This window comes from Pristiophorus japonicus, chromosome 9 (genome assembly GCF_044704955.1).
Source record: "Pristiophorus japonicus isolate sPriJap1 chromosome 9, sPriJap1.hap1, whole genome shotgun sequence".
NCBI lineage: Eukaryota > Metazoa > Chordata > Chondrichthyes > Pristiophoridae > Pristiophorus > Pristiophorus japonicus.
In genome coordinates, this window is record NC_091985.1 from 8129653 (window position 1) to 8145608 (window position 15956).

The 15956-nt window shown below is 48.2% G+C and overlaps 1 protein-coding gene across 1 annotated transcript in view; it reads right to left on the reverse strand.

Annotated features, from left to right (window-relative positions):
• Nucleotides 1-15956, reverse strand: part of LOC139272560 (guanylate-binding protein 1-like) — a 216359-nt gene that overhangs the window by 36438 nt on the left and 163965 nt on the right. The window contains exons 6-7 of the mRNA XM_070888615.1: nucleotides 8644-8886; nucleotides 2496-2776 (exon numbers count right to left, since the gene is read on the reverse strand). Of these exons, the coding sequence (XP_070744716.1) occupies nucleotides 2496-2776; nucleotides 8644-8886 (524 nt within the window). The remainder of the gene's footprint in view (nucleotides 1-2495; nucleotides 2777-8643; nucleotides 8887-15956) is intronic.

Here is a 15956-nt window from a genome sequence, read left to right on the forward strand (position 1 = left end):
TCCCCTCTCATTCTTCTGAACTCCAGTGAATACAAGTCTTTCTTGAGAGGTCAGTCCCACCATCCCGGGAATCAGTCTGGTGAACCTTCGCTGCACTCCCTCAATAGCAAGAATGTCCTTCCTCAAGTTAGGAGACCAAAACTGTACACAATACTCCAGGTGTGACCTCACCAAGGCCCTGTACAACTGTAGCAACACCTCCCTGCCCCTGTACTCAAATCCCCTCGCTATGAAGGCCAACATGCCATTTGCTTTCTTAACCGCCTGCTGTACCTGCATGCCAACCTTCAATGACTGATGTACCATGACACCCAGGTCTCATTGCGCCTCCCCTTTTCCTAATCTGTCACCATTCAGATAATAGTCTGTCTCTCTGCTTTTACTACCAAAGTGGATAACTTCACATTTATCCACATTATACTTCATCTGCCATGCATTTGCCCACTCACCTAACCTATCCAAGTCACTCTGCAGCCTAATAGCATCCTCCTCGCAGCTCACACTGCCACGCAACTTAGTGTCATCTGCAAATTTGGAGATACTACATTTAATCCCCTCATCTAAATCATTAATGTACAGTGTAAACAGCTGGGGCCCCAGCACAGAACCTTGCGGTACCCCACTAGTCACTGCCTGCCATTCTGAAAAGTACCCATTTACTCCTATTCTTTGCTTCCTGTCTGACAACCAGTTCTCAATCCACGTCAGCACACTACCCCCAATCACATGTGCTTTAACTTTGCACATTAATCTCTTTTGTGGGACCTTGTCGAAAGCCTTCTGAAAGTCCAAATATACCACATCAACTGGTTCTCCCTTGTCCGCTCTACTGGAAACATCCTCAAAAAATTCCAGAAGATTTGTCAAGCATGATTTCCCTTTCACAAATCCATGCTGACTTGGACCTATCATGTCACCTCTTTCCAAATGCGCTGCTATGACATCCTTAATAATTGATTCCATGATTTTACCCACTACTGAGGTCAGGCTGACCGGTCAATAATTCCCTGTTTTCTCTCTCCCTCCTTTTTTAAAAAGTGGGGTTACATTGGCTACCCTCCACTCGATAGGAACTGATCCAGAGTCAATGGAATGTTGGAAAATGACTGTCAATGCATCCGCTATTTCCAAGGCCACCTCCTTAAGTACTCTGGGATGCAGTCCATCAGGCCCTGGGGATTTATTGGCCTTTACTCCCATCAATTTCCCCAACACAATTTCCCGACTAATAAAGATTTCCTTCAGTTCCTCCTCCTTACTAGACCCTCTGACCCCTTTTATATCCGGAAGGTTGTTTGTGTCCTCCTTAGTGAATACCGAACCAAAGTACTTGTTCAATTGGTCTGCCATTTCTTTGTTCCCCGTTATGACTTCCCCTGATTCTGACTGTCGGGGACCTACGTTTGTCTTTACTAACCTTTTTCTCTTTACATATCTATAGAAACTTTTGCAGTCCGTCTTAATGTTCCCTGCAAGATTCCTCTCGTACTCTATTTTCCCTGCCCTAATCAAACCCTTTGTCCTCCTCTGCTGAGTTCTAAATTTCTCCCAGTCCCCGGGTTCGCTGCTATTTCTGGCCAATTTGTATGCCACTTCCTTGGCTTTAATACTATCCCTGATTTCCCTTGATAGCCACGGTTGAGCCACCTTCCCTTTTTTATTTTTACGCCAGTCAGAAATGTACAATTGTTGTTGTTCATGCATGTGGTCTCTAAATGTCTGCCATTGCCCATCCACAGTCAACCCCTTAAGTATCATCATAAGGTAACCTCCTCATCTCTGGAATCAGCCTAGTGAATCGTCTCTGTACCCCCTCCAAAGCTAGTATATCCTTCCTTAAGTTAGGAAAAGGGGAGGTGCAACAAGAGCAGGGAAGTCTGACTGCAGTGAAACAGGGCCTTAGTGAGGCCTCACCTGGAATATTGTGCTCAGTTTTGGTCTCCCAATCTGAGGAAGGACGTTCTTGCTATTGAAGGAGTACAGCAAAGGTTCACCAGACTGATTCCTGGGATGGCGGGACTGACATATGAGGAGAGACTGGATCGACTGGGCCTGTATTCACTGGAATTTAGAAGGATGAGAGGAGATCGCATAGAAACATATAAAATTCTGATGGGACTGGACAGGTTAGATGCAGGAAGAATGTTCCCGATGTTGGGGAAGTCCAGAACCAGGGGACACAGTCTAAGGATAAGGTGTAAGCCATTTACGACTGAGATGAGGAGAAACTTCTTCACTCAGAGAGTTGTTAACCTGTGGAATTCCCGACCGCAAAGACTTGTAGATGCCATTGGATAAATTCAAGAGGGAGTTAGATGTGGCCCTGATGGCTAAAGGGATCAAGGGGTATGGAGAGAAAGCAGGAAAGGGGTACTGAGGTGAATGATCAGTCATGATCTTATTGAATGCTGGTACAGACTTCAAGGGCAGAATGGCCTACTCCTGCACCTATTTTTCTATGTTTTTATGTTTCTACACAGATAAAGATCGCTTACCTCCATCTCCTGCTGGTACTTCTGACCCTCATCATTGAATGAGCGTTTCATGAATATGGCAATAGCCTCTTTCTCATATTGGCTTTGGATATTAGAAAGTTCCTCCACAGTTTCGGTCGGAAAGTTCATTGTTTTCTCCATCATTTCCTTGAAGTATTTCACAGCATCGGCGAGCGCTTTGCTGTTTTCAATTATGGCTAAACTTGTCACAGCGTTGTCGAGGCAGGGTATGTTCCCACTCAGGAGGGAATCCACGTATAGTTCCAGCAGAGCAGCAAGCACTGCAGGGGTCATAGAGAGTTAATTTCAGGTCAGTAATTCAAGAATACAAAGCCTTCAGTCCTGTTACTATACACTGCTCCCTGCAACACTCCCCATTACCGCTCCCTGCAACACTCTCCATTACTGCTCCCTGCAACACTCCCCATTACCGCTCCCTGCAACACTCTCCATTACTGCTCCCTGCAACACTCCCTATTACTGCTCCCTGCAACACTCCCCATTACCGCTCCCTGCAACACTCTCCATTACTGCTCCCTGCAACACTCCCCATTACCGCTCCCTGCAACACTCTCCATTACTGCTCCCTGCAACACTCCCTATTACTGCTCCCTGCAACACTCCCCATTACCGCTCCCCGCAACACTCCCCATTACCGCTCCCTGCAACACTCCCCATTACCGCTCCCTGCAACACTCCCCATTACCGCTCCCTGCAACACTCCCCATTACTGCTCCCTGCAACACTCTCCATTACCGCTCCCTGCAACACTCCCCATTACCGCTCCCTGCAACACTCCCCATTACTGCTCCCTGCAACACTCCCCATTACTGCTCCCTGCAACACTCCCCATTACCGCTCCCTGCAACACTCCCCATTACTGCTCCCTGCAACACTCCCCATTACTGCTCCCTGCAACACTCCCCATTACTGCTCCCTACAAGACTCCCCATTACCGCTCCCTGCAACACTCCCCATTACCGCTCCCTGCAACACTCCCCATTACTGCTCCCTACAAGACTCCCCATTACCGCTCCCTGCAACACTCCCCATTACTGCTCCCTGCAACACTCCCCATTACTGCTCCCTGCAACACTCCCCATTACCGCTCCCTGCAACACTCCCCATTACTGCTCCCTGCAACACTCCCCATTACTGCTCCCTGCAACACTCCCCATTACCGCTCCCTGCAACACTCCCCATTACTGCTCCCTGCAACACTCCCCATTACCGCTCCCTGCAACACTCCCCATTACTGCTCCCTACAAGACTCCCCATTACCGCTCCCTGCAACACTCCCCATTACTGCTCCCTGCAACACTCCCCATTACCGCTCCCTGCAACACTCCCCATTACTGCTCCCGACAAGACTCCCCATTACCGCTCCCTGCAACACTCCCCATTACCGCTCCCTGCAACACTCCCCATTACTGCTCCCTACAAGACTCCCCATTACCGCTCCCTGCAACACTCCCCATTACTGCTCCCTGCAACACTCCCCATTACCGCTCCCTGCAAGACTCCCCATTACTGCTCCCTGCAACACTCCCCATTACCGCTCCCTGCAACACTCCCCATTACTGCTCCCTGCAACACTCCCCATTACCGCTCCCTGCAACACCCCCCATTATCGCTCCCTGCAACACTCCCCATTACTGCTCCCTGCAACACTCCCCATTACCGCTCCCTGCAACACTCCCCATTACCGCTCCCTGCAACACTCCCCATTACTGCTCCCTGCAACACTCCCCATTACCGCTCCCTGCAACACTCCCCATTACCGCTCCCTGCAACACTCCCCATTACTGCTCCCTGCAACACTCCCCATTACTGCTCCCTGCAACACTCCCCATTACCGCTCCCTGCAACACTCCCCATTACCGCTCCCTGCAACACTCCCCATTACTGCTCCCTGCAACACTCCCCATTACTGCTCCCTGCAACACTCCCCATTACCGCTCCCTGCAACACTCCCCATTACTGCTCCCTGCAACACTCCCCATTACTGCTCCCTGCAACACTCCCCATTACCGCTCCCTGCAACACTCCCCATTACTGCTCCCTGCAACACTCCCCATTCCCGCTCCCTGCAACACTCCCCATTACTGCTCCCTACAAGACTCCCCATTACCGCTCCCTGCAACACTCCCCATTACTGCTCCCTGCAACACTCCCCATTACCGCTCCCTGCAACACTCCCCATTACTGCTCCCTACAAGACTCCCCATTACCGCTCCCTGCAACACTCCCCATTACTGCTCCCTGCAACACTCCCCATTACCGCTCCCTGCAAGACTCCCCATTACTGCTCCCTGCAACACTCCCCATTACTGCTCCCTACAAGACTCCCCATTACCGCTCCCTGCAACACTCCCCATTACCGCTCCCTGCAACACTCCCCATTACTGCTCCCTACAAGACTCCCCATTACCGCTCCCTGCAACACTCCCCATTACTGCTCCCTGCAACACTCCCCATTACCGCTCCCTGCAAGACTCCCCATTACTGCTCCCTGCAACACTCCCCATTACCGCTCCCTGCAACACTCCCCATTACTGCTCCCTGCAACACTCCCCATTACCGCTCCCTGCAACACCCCCCATTATCGCTCCCTGCAACACTCCCCATTACTGCTCCCTGCAACACTCCCCATTACTGCTCCCTGTAATACTCTCTATTACTGCTTCCTGTAACACTCTGAATTACTGTTCCTTGTAACACTTCATTATGTTAACGGATATGATGTAATTGGAATTACGGAGACATGGCTTCAGGGTGACCAAGACTGAAAACTCAACATCCAGGGGTATTCAATATTTAGGAAGGATAGACAGAAAGGAAAAGAAAGTGGGGTAGCGTTGCTGTTTAAAGAGGAGATTAACACAATGGTAAGGAAAACCATTAGCTTGGATGATGTGGAATCTGTATGGGTAGAGCTGCGGAACATCAAAGGGCAGAAAACGCTAGTGTGAGTTGTGTACAGACCATCAAACAGTAGTGGTAAGTTTGGGGATGGTATGAAACAGGAAATTAAGGATGCATGCAATAAAGATACAGCAGTTATCATGGGTGACTTTAATCTACATATAGATTGGGCTTATCAAACTGGTAGCAATACAGTGGAGGAGGATTTCCTGGAGTGTATAAGGAATGGTTTTCTAGACCAATATGTCGAGGAACCAACTGGAGAGCTGGCCATCCTAGACTGGGTCTTGTGTAACGAGAGTGGATTAATGAACAATCTTGTTGTGCGAGGCCCCTTGGGGAAGTGTGATCATAATATATTGGAATTTTTCATTAAGATGGAGAGTGGCACAATTAATTCAGAGACTGGTGTCCTGAACTTAAGGAAAGGTAACTTCGATGGTATGAGACGTGAATTGGCTAGAATAGACTGCCGAGTGATACTTAAAGGGTTGACGGTGGATAGGCAATGGCCGACATTTATAGATCACATGGATGAGCTTCAACAATTGTACATCCCTGTCTGGAGTAAAAATAAAACAGGGAAGGTGACTCAACTGTGGCTAACAAGGGAAATTAGGGATAGTGTTAAATCCAAGGAAGAGGCATATAAATTGGCCAGAAAAAGCAGCTAACCTGAGAACTGGGAGAAATTTAGAATTCAGCAGAGGAGGACAAAGGGTTTAATTAGGAGGAGGAAAATAGAGTAGGAGAGTAAACTTGCAGGGAACATAAAAACTGACTGCAAAAGCTTCTATACGTTTGTGAAGAGAAAAAGATTACTTTAGACAAATGTAGGTCCCTTGCAGTCAGAATCAGATGAATTTATAATGGGGAACAAAGAAATGGCAGACCAATTAAACAAATACTTTGGTTCTATCTTCACTATGAAAGACAAAACAAACCTTCCGGAAATGCTAGGGAACCAAGGGTCTAGAGAAGGAAGAACTGAAGGAAATTCTTATTAGTCAGGAAATTGTGTCAGGGAAATTGATGGGATTGAAGGTCGATAAATCCACAGCGCCTGATAGTATGCATCCCGGAGAACTTAAGGAAGTGGCCCTAGAAATAGTGGATTAATTGGTGGTCATTTTCCAACATTCTATAGACTCTGGATCAGTTCCTATGGATTGGAGGGTAGCTAATGTAACCCCACTTTTTTGAAAAGGAGGGAGAGAGAAAACAGGAAATTATAGACCGGTTAGCCTGACATCAATAGTGGGGAAAATGTTGGAATCAATTATTAAAGATGTAATAGCAGCGCATTTGGAAAGCAGTGTGAAAGTCAACATGAATTTATGAAAGGGCAATCATGCTTGACAAATCTTCCAGAATTTTTTGAGGATATAACTAGTAGAGTGGACAAGGGAGAACCAGTGGATGTGGTATATTTGGACTTTCAAAAGGCTTTTGACAAGTTCCCACACAGGAGATTAGTGTGCAAAATTAAAGCACATGGTATTGGGGGCAATGTATTGACATGGATAGAGAACTGGTTGGCAGACAGGAAGCAAAGAGTAGGAATAAATGGGTCCTTTTCAGAATGGCAGGCAGTGACTAGTGAGGTACCGCAAGGTTCAGTGCTGGAACCCCCGCTATTTACAATATACATTAATGATTTAGACAAAGGAATTGAATGTAATATTTCCAAGTTTGCAGATGACACTAAATTGGGTGGCAGTGTGAGCTGTGAGGAGGATGCTAAGAGACTGCAGGGTGACTTGGACAGATTAGGTGAGTGGGCAAATGCATGGCAGATGCAGTATAATGTAGATAAATGTGAGGTTATCTACTTTGGTGGCAAAAACAGGAAGGCAGAATATTATCTGAATGGTGACAGATTAGTAAAAGGGGAGTGCAACGAGACTTGGGTGTCATGCTACATCAGTAATTGAAAGTTGGGATGCAGGTACAGCAGGCGGTGAAGAAGGCAAATCGCATGTTAGCCTTCATAGCGAGAGGTTTTGACTATAGGAGCAGGGAGGTCTTACTGCAGTTGTACAGGGCCTTGGTGAGGCCACACCTTGAATATTGTGTCCAGTTTTGGTCTTCTAATTTGAGGAAGGACATTCTTGCTATTGAGGGAGTGCAGCGAAGGTTCATCAGACTGATTCCCGAGATGGCAGGACTGACATATGAAGAAAGACTGGATCAACTAGGCTTATATTCATTGGAATTTAGAAGAATGAGAGGGGATCTCATAGAAACATATAAAATTCTGACAGGATTGGACAGGTTAGATGCAGGAAGAATGTTCCTGATGTTGAGGAAGTCCAGAACCAGGGGACACAGTCTAAGGATAAGGGGTAAGCCATTTAGGACCGAGATGAGAAGAAACTTCTTCACTCAGAGAATTGTGAACCTGTGGAATTCTCTACCACAGAAAGTTGTTGAGGCTAGTGCATTAGATATATTCAAAAGGGAGTTAGATATGGCCCTTATGGCTAAAGGGATCAAGGGTTATGGAGAGAAAGCAGGAATGGGGTACTGAAGTTGCATGATCAGCCATGATCATATTGAATGGTGGTGCAGGCTCGAAGGGCCAAATGGCCGACTGCTGCACCTATTTTCTATATTTCTATGTTTCTATGTTTCTATTACTGCTCACTGTAACACTCTCCATTACTGCTCCCTGTAACTCCCTATTACTGCTCCCTGTTGCACTACCTTTTGAAGAAGCGGTTAATTGTTTGTTATTAGCTCATGGTACTTTTCCAGTCATGTACCTTCCTATGTTCCTATAATCCGTGTCAGCCTCCGGGCTCATTCTAGGCTTTCAACACGTTACGTTCTAGGCTATGAACAGGCTGCATTCGAAGGCTTCGAACCCTTTTATTGGTTTTATTGCATGTTATTAATGATAGGGCTTATGGTAGCATCAAGAGAATCTCCAAATCAGCTGATACCAATGCAGTTTCCCAGGGAGATAATAAGGAATAAATGATTAGGATTGGGAAAAGATGGAATCTCTCGGGATCTGCGAATCACTTTTCATGTTCCAAGAGCAACATGCAGTCAGCAATATAACTTCCACATCTCTGTACCCAGGTCTCATAGTCTGAATGTAACTGCAACTCAGATTAACTGTAGAAGTGGACACAAGTGGAGTTCTCCAACGGCTTTTAGATATATCTGTATCTACCAAAACTCAGTCTTCGACACCCCGCCCAAAGCCCCTACTCACTTGCACCATTTAGCTCTGTGCCAGGTGGGATAACCTTTGCTTTTACATTATCATAAATATATTGACAGAAGCGTTCGATCTCCTCCACAAACTCCCGGTCCAGATTCTTATCTGGCAAGTGCTCAAGCCTCTTCATGTTCTTTCTTGTTGTCGGGCTGACAAACACAAAACATTTCCTGGAGGAGAAGTAGTTCCTGATGCACCTTTTTGGCTCATTGTAAAGCGAAGCTTTGCAACTCGAGTCTGAAACGAGAGACAAGATTTCTAGTACTTTCTGCATCGATTCCTCAGGAAGCTTCTGTGCACATAATCATTTATTGTAATTGCTAAACCAGGTGAAGGTTCAAGGTTCATGTTGAAGGACATTACCAAGGCCAATAAGGATTGGGAGAGATGATGGGGTCAATCAGGAAGTGGGTTAGCTGACGTCAAGCTTGCATTTTAAAAGGCTGACCATTGTTACAGGAACGAAAGCCAAGAAGGCAAAGAGTTGAACAGAATTCAGGTCCTGGGAATTAATGAGTTAGAGTGGGAGACTTGATAGCAACACATTGAGGAAAGAAAGACAGACAGACAGGTTTGCATTTGAGGGGTTATAGGAATCTCCCCAGATACCCCAGTGTGAGAGAGCAGTTAACGGAACATCCATAGATACAGCAGTGTGAGAGAGGGGTTAGAGAAATCTCTCCAGATACCCGAGTGTGAGAGAGCAGTTAGAGGAACCTCCATAGACACAGGAATGTGAGAGAGTGGTTAGAGTAAGCTCCATAGATACAGCAATGTGAGAGAGGGTTAGAGTAATCTCCCCAGATGCAGGAGTGTGAGAGAGGGGTTAAAGTAATCTCCCCAGATACAGGATTGTGAGAGAGGGGTTAGAGTAATCTCCCCAGATACAGGAGTGTGAGAGAGGAGTTAGAGGAATCTCCCCACATACAGGAGTGTGAGAGAGGGGTTAGAGTAATCTCCCCAGATACAGGAGTGTGAGAAAGGGGTTAGAGCAATCTTTCCAGATACAGGAGTGTGAGAGATGGGTTTGAGTAAGCTCCCCAGATACGGGAGTGGGAGAGAGGGGTTAAAGGAATCTCCCCAGATACAGGAGTGTGAGAGAGGGGTTAGAGTAATCTCACCAGATACAGGATTGTGAGAGAGGGGTTCGAGGAATCTCCCTAGATACAGGCGTGTGAGAGAGGGGTGAGAGTAATCCCCCCAGATACAGGAGTGTGAGAGAGGGGTTAGAGAATCTCCCCAGATGCAGGAGTGTGAGAGAGGGGTTAGAGTAATCTCCCCAGATACAGGAGTGTGAGAGAGGGGTTAGAGAATCTTCCCAGATGCAGGAGTGTGAGAGAGGGGTTGGAGTAATCTCCCCAGATACGGGATTGGAGAGAGGGGTTAAAGGAATCTCCCCAGATACAGGAGTGTGAGAGATGGGTTAGAGTAATCTCCCCAGATACAGGATTGTGAAAGAGGGGTTAGAGTAATCTCCCCAGTTACAGGCGTGTGAGAGAGGGGTTAGAGTAATCCCCCCAGATACAGGAGTGTGAGAGAGGGGTTAACTGAACCTCCCCAGATACAGGATTGTGAGAGAGGGGTTAGAGTAATCTCCCCAGATACAGGAGTGTAAGAAAGGGGTGAGAGTAATCTCCCCAGATACAGGAGTGTGAGAGATGGGTTGGAGTAAACTCCCCAGATACAGGAGTGTGAGAAAGGGGTGAGAGGAATCTCCCCAGATACAGGAGTGTGAGAAAGGGGTGAGAGGAATCTCCCCAGATACAGGAGTGTGAGAGAGGGGTTAGAGGAATCTCCCCAGATGCAGGAGTGTGAGAGAGTGGTTAGAGTAATCTCCCCAGATACAGGAGTGTGAGAGAGGGGTTGGAGTAATCTCCCCAGATACAGGAGTGTAAGAGAGGCGTTAGAGTAATCTCCCCAGATACAGGAGTGTAAGAGAAGGGTTAGAGTAATCTCCCCAGATACAGGAATGTGAGAGATGGGTGAGAGTAATCTCCCCAGATACAGGAGTGTGATAGAGGGGTGAGAGGAATCTCCCCAGATACAGGAGTGTGAGAGAGGGGTTAGAGGAATCTCCCCAGATACAGGAGTGTGAGAGAGGGGTTAGAGTAATCTCCCCAGATACAGGAGTGTGAGAAAGGGGTGAGAGTAATCTCCCCAGATACAGGAGTGTGAGAGATGGGTTGGAGTAAACTCCCCAGATACAGGAGTGTGAGAAAGGGGTGAGAGGAATCTCCCCAGATACAGGAGTGTGAGAGAGGGGTTAGAGGAATCTCCCCAGATGCAGGAGTGTGAGAGAGTGGTTAGAGTAATCTCCCCAGATACAGGAGTGTGAGAGAGGGGTTGGAGTAATCTCCCCAGATACAGGAGTGTAAGAGAGGCGTTAGAGTAATCTCCCCAGATACAGGAGTGTAAGAGAAGGGTTAGAGTAATCTCCCCAGATACAGGAATGTGAGAGATGGGTGAGAGTAATCTCCCCAGATACAGGAGTGTGATAGAGGGGTGAGAGGAATCTCCCCAGATACAGGAGTGTGAGAGAGGGGTTAGAGGAATCTCCCCAGATGCAGGATTGTGAGAGAGGGGTTAGAGTAATCTCGCCAGATACAGGAGTGTGAGAGAGGGGTTAGAGTAATCTCCCCAGATACAGGAGTGTGAGAGCGGGGATAGAGTAATCTCCCCAGATGCAGGAGTGTGAGAGAGGGGTTAGAGGAATCTCTCCAGAAACAGGAGTGTGAGAGAGGGGTTAGAGTAATCTCCCCAGGTACAGGAGTGTGAGAGATGGGTGAGAGTAATCTCCCCAGATACAGGAGTGTGAGAGAGGGGTTAGAGTAATCTCCCCAGATACAGGAGTGTGAGAGAGGGGTTAGAGTAATCTCACCAGATACAGGAGTGTGAGAGAGGGGTTAGAGTAATATCCCAAATGCAGGATTGTGAGAGAGGGGTGAGAGGAATCTCCCCAGATACAGGAGTGTGAGAGAGGGGTTAGAGTAATCTCACCAGATACAGGAGTGTGAGAGAGGGGTTAGAGTAATATCCCAAATGCAGGATTGTGAGAGAGGGGTGAGAGGAATCTCCCCAGATGCAGGTTTGTGAGAGAGGGGTTAGAGGAATCTCTCCAGATACAGGAGTGTGAGAGAGGGGTTAGAGTAATCTCACCAGATACAGGAGTGTGAGAGAGGGGTTAGAGTAATATCCCAAATGCAGGATTGTGAGAGAGGGCTGAGAGGAATCTCCCCAGATACAGGAGTGTGAGAGAGGGGTTAGAGGAATCTCCCCAGATACAGGAATGTGAGAGAGGGGTTAGAGGAATCTCCCCAGATACATGAGTGTGAGAGAGGGGTTAGAGTAATCTCCCAAATGCAGGATTGTGAGAGAGGGGTGAGAGGAATCTCCCCAGATACAGGAGTGTAAGAGAGACGTTAGAGTAATCTCCCCAGATACAGGAGTGTGAGAGAGGGGTTAGAGTAATCTCCCCAGATACACGAGTGTGAGAGATGGGTGAGAGTAATCTCCGAGATACAGGAGTGTGAGAGAGGAGTGAGAGGAATCTCCTCAGATACAGGAGTGTGAGAGAGGGGTTAGAGTAATCTCCCCAGATGCAGAAGTGTGAGAGAGGGGTTAGAGGAATCTCCCCAGATACAGGAGTGTGAGAGATGGGTTAGAGGAATCTCCCCAGATACAGGAGTGTGAGAGAGGGGATAGAGTAATCTCCCCAGATACAGGAGTGTGAGAGAGGGGTTAGAGTAATCTCCCCAGATACAGGATTGTGAGAGAGGGGTTAGAGTAATCTCCCCAGATGCAGGAGTGTGAGAGAGGGGTTAGAGGAATCTCCCCAGATACAGGAGTGTGAGAGAGGGGTTAGAGTAATCTCCCCAGATGCAGGAGTGTGAGAGAGGGGTTAGAGGAATCTCCCCAGATGCAGGAGTGTGAGAGAGGGGTTAGAGGAATCTCCCCAGATACAGGAGTGTGAGAGATGGGTTAGAGGAATCTCACCAGATACAGGAGTGTGAGAGAGAGGTGAGAGGAATCTCCCCAGATACAGGAGTGTGAGAGAGGGGTTAGAGTAATCTCGCCAGATACAGGTGTGTGAGAGAGGGATAGAGTAATCTTCCCAGATACAGGAGTGTGAGAGAGGGGTTAGAGGAATCTCCCCAGATACAGGAGTGTGAGAGAGGGGTTAGAGTAATCTCACCAGATACAGCAGTGTGAGAGAGGGGTTAGAGTAATCTCCCCAGATACAGGAGTGTGAGAGATGGGTTGGATTAATCTCCCCAGATACAGGAGTGGGAGAGAGGGGTTGAAGGAATCTCCCCAGATACAGGAGTGTGAGAGAGGGGTTTGAGTAATCTCCCCAGATACAGGATTGTGAGAGAGGGATTAGAGAAATCTCCCCAGATACAGGAGTGTGAGAGAGGGGTTAGAGTAATCTCCCCAGATACAGGAGTGTGAGAGAGGGGTTAGAGGAATCTCCCCAGATACAGGAGTGTGAGAGAGGGGTTAGAGTAATCTCCCCAGATACAGGAGTGTGAGAGATGGGTGAGAGTAATCTCCCCAGATACAGGAGTGTGAGAGAGGGGTGAGAGGAATCTCCCCAGATACAGGAGTGTGAGAGATGGGTGAGAGTAATCTCCCCAGATACAGGAGTGTGAGAGAGGGGTTAGAGTAATCTCCGAGATACAGGAGTGTGAGATAAGTGTGAGAGGAATCTCCCCAGATGCAGGAGTGTGAGAGAGAGGTGAGAGGAATCTCCCCAGATGCAGGAGTGTGAGAGAGGGGTGAGAGTAATCTCCCCAGATACAGGAGTGTGAGAGAGGGGTTAGAGTAATCTCCCCAGATACAGGAGTGTGAGAGAGAGGTGAGAGGAATCTCCCCAGATGCAGGAGTGTGAGAGAGGGGTGAGAGGAATCTCCCCAGATACAGGAGTGTGAGAGAAGGGTTGGAGCAATCTCCCCAGATACAGGAGTGTGAGAGATGGGTTGGAGTAATCTCCCCAGATACAGGAGTGGGAGAGAGGGGTTAAAGGAATCTCCCCAGATACAGGAGTGTGAGAGAGGGGTTAGAGTAATCTCCCCAGATGCAGGATTGTAAGAGAGGGGTTAGAGTAATCTCCCCAGATACAGGAGTGTGAGAAAGGGGTGACAGTAATCTCCCCAGATACAGGAGTGAGAGAGATGGGTTGGAGTAATCTCCCCAGATACAGGAGTGTGAGAGAGGGGTGAGAGGAATCTCCCCAGATACAGGATTGTGAGAGAGGGGTTAGAGGAATCTCCCCAGATGCAGGAGTGTGAGAGAGGGGTTAGAGTAATCTCCCCAGATACACGAGTGTGAGAGATGGGTGAGAGTAATCTCCCCAGATACAGGAGTGTGAGAGAGGGGTGAGAGTAATATCCCTAGATACAGGTGTGTGAGAGAGGGGTTAGAGGAATCTCCCCAGATACATGAGTGTGAGAGAGGGGTTAGAGTAATCTCCCCAGATGCAGGATTGTGAGAGAGGGTTTAGAGGAATCTCCACAGATACAGGAGTGTAAGAGAGGCGTTAGAGTAATCTCCCCAGATACAGGAGTGTGAGAGAGGGGTTAGAGTAATCTCCCCAGATACACGAGTGTGAGAGATGGGTGAGAGTATTCTGCCCAGATACAGGAGTGTGAGAGCGGGGATAGAGTAATATCCCCAGATACAGGAGTGTGAGAGAGGGGTTAGAGTAATCTCCCCAGATACACGAGTGTGAGAGATGGGTTAGAGTAATCTCCGAGATACAGGAGTGTGAGAGAGGGGTGAGAGGAATCTCCCCAGATACAGGAGTGTGTGAGAGGGGTTAGAGGAATCTCCCCAGATACAGGAGTGTGAGAGCGGGGATAGAGTAATCTCCCCAGATACAGGAGTGTGAGAGAGGGGTTAGAGTAATCTCCCCAGATACAGGATTGTGAGAGAGGGGTTAGAGTAATCTCCTCAGATGCAGGAGTGTGAGAGAGAGGTGAGAGGAATCTCCCCAGATGCAGGAGTGTGAGAGAGGGGTTAGAGTAATCTCCCCAGATAAAGGAGTGTGAGAGAGGGGTGAGAGGAATCTCCCCAGATGCAGGAGTGTGAGAGAGGGGTGAGAGGAATCTCCCCAGATGCAGGAGTGTGAGAGAGGGGTTGGAGCAATCTCCCCAGATACAGGAGTGTGAGAGATCGGTTGGAGTAATCTCCCCAGATACAGGAGTGGGAGAGAGGGGTTAAAGGAATCTCCCCAGATACAGGAGTGTGAGAGAGGGGTTAGAGTAAACTCCCCAGATGCAGGATTTTGAGAAAGGGGTTAGAGTAATCTCCCCAGATACAGGAGTGTGAGAAAGGGGTGAGAGTAATCTCTCCAGATACAGGAGTGTGAGAGATGGGTTGGAGTAAACTCCCCAGATACAGGGGTGTGAGAAAGGGGTGAGAGGAATCTCCCCAGATACAGGAGTGTGAGAGAGTGGTTAGAGTAATCTCCCCAGATACAGGAGTGTGAGAGAGGGGTTGGAGTAATCTCCCCAGATACAGGAGTGTGAGAGAGGCGTTAGAGTAATATCCCCAAATACAGGAATGTGAGAGAGAGGTTAGAGTAATCTCCCCAGATGCAGGATTGTGAGAGAGGGTTTAGAGGAATCTCCACAGATACAGGAGTGTAAGAGAGGCGTTAGAGTAATCTCCCCAGATACAGGAGTGTGAGAGAGGGGTTAGAGTAATCTCCCCAGATACAGGATTGTGAAAGAGGGGTTAGAGTAATCTCCCCAGATACAGGAGTGTGAGAAAGGGGTGAGAGTAATCTCCCCAGATACAGGAGTGTGAGAGATGGGTTGGAGTAAACTCCCCAGATACAGGAGTGTGAGAAAGGGGTGAGAGGAATCTCCCCAGATACAGGAGTGTGAGAGAGGGGTTAGAGGAATCTCCCCAGATGCAGGAGTGTGAGAGAGTGGTTTGAGTAATCTCCCCAGATACAGGAGTGTGAGAGAGGGGTTGGAGTAATCTCCCCAGATACGGGATTGGAGAGAGGGGTTAAAGGAATCTCCCCAGATACAGGAGTGTGAGAGATGGGTTAGAGTAATCTCCCCAGATACAGGATTGTGAAAGAGGGGTTAGAGTAATCTCCCCAGATACAGGCGTGTGAGAGAGGGGTTAGAGTAATCCCCCCAGATACAGGAGTGTGAGAGAGGGGTTAGAGTAATCTCCCCAGATACAGGAGTGTGAGAAAGGGGTGAGAGTAATCTCCCCAGATACAGGAGTGTGAGAGATGGGTTGGAGTAAACTCCCCAGATACAGGAGTGTGAGAAAGGGGTGAGAGGAATCTC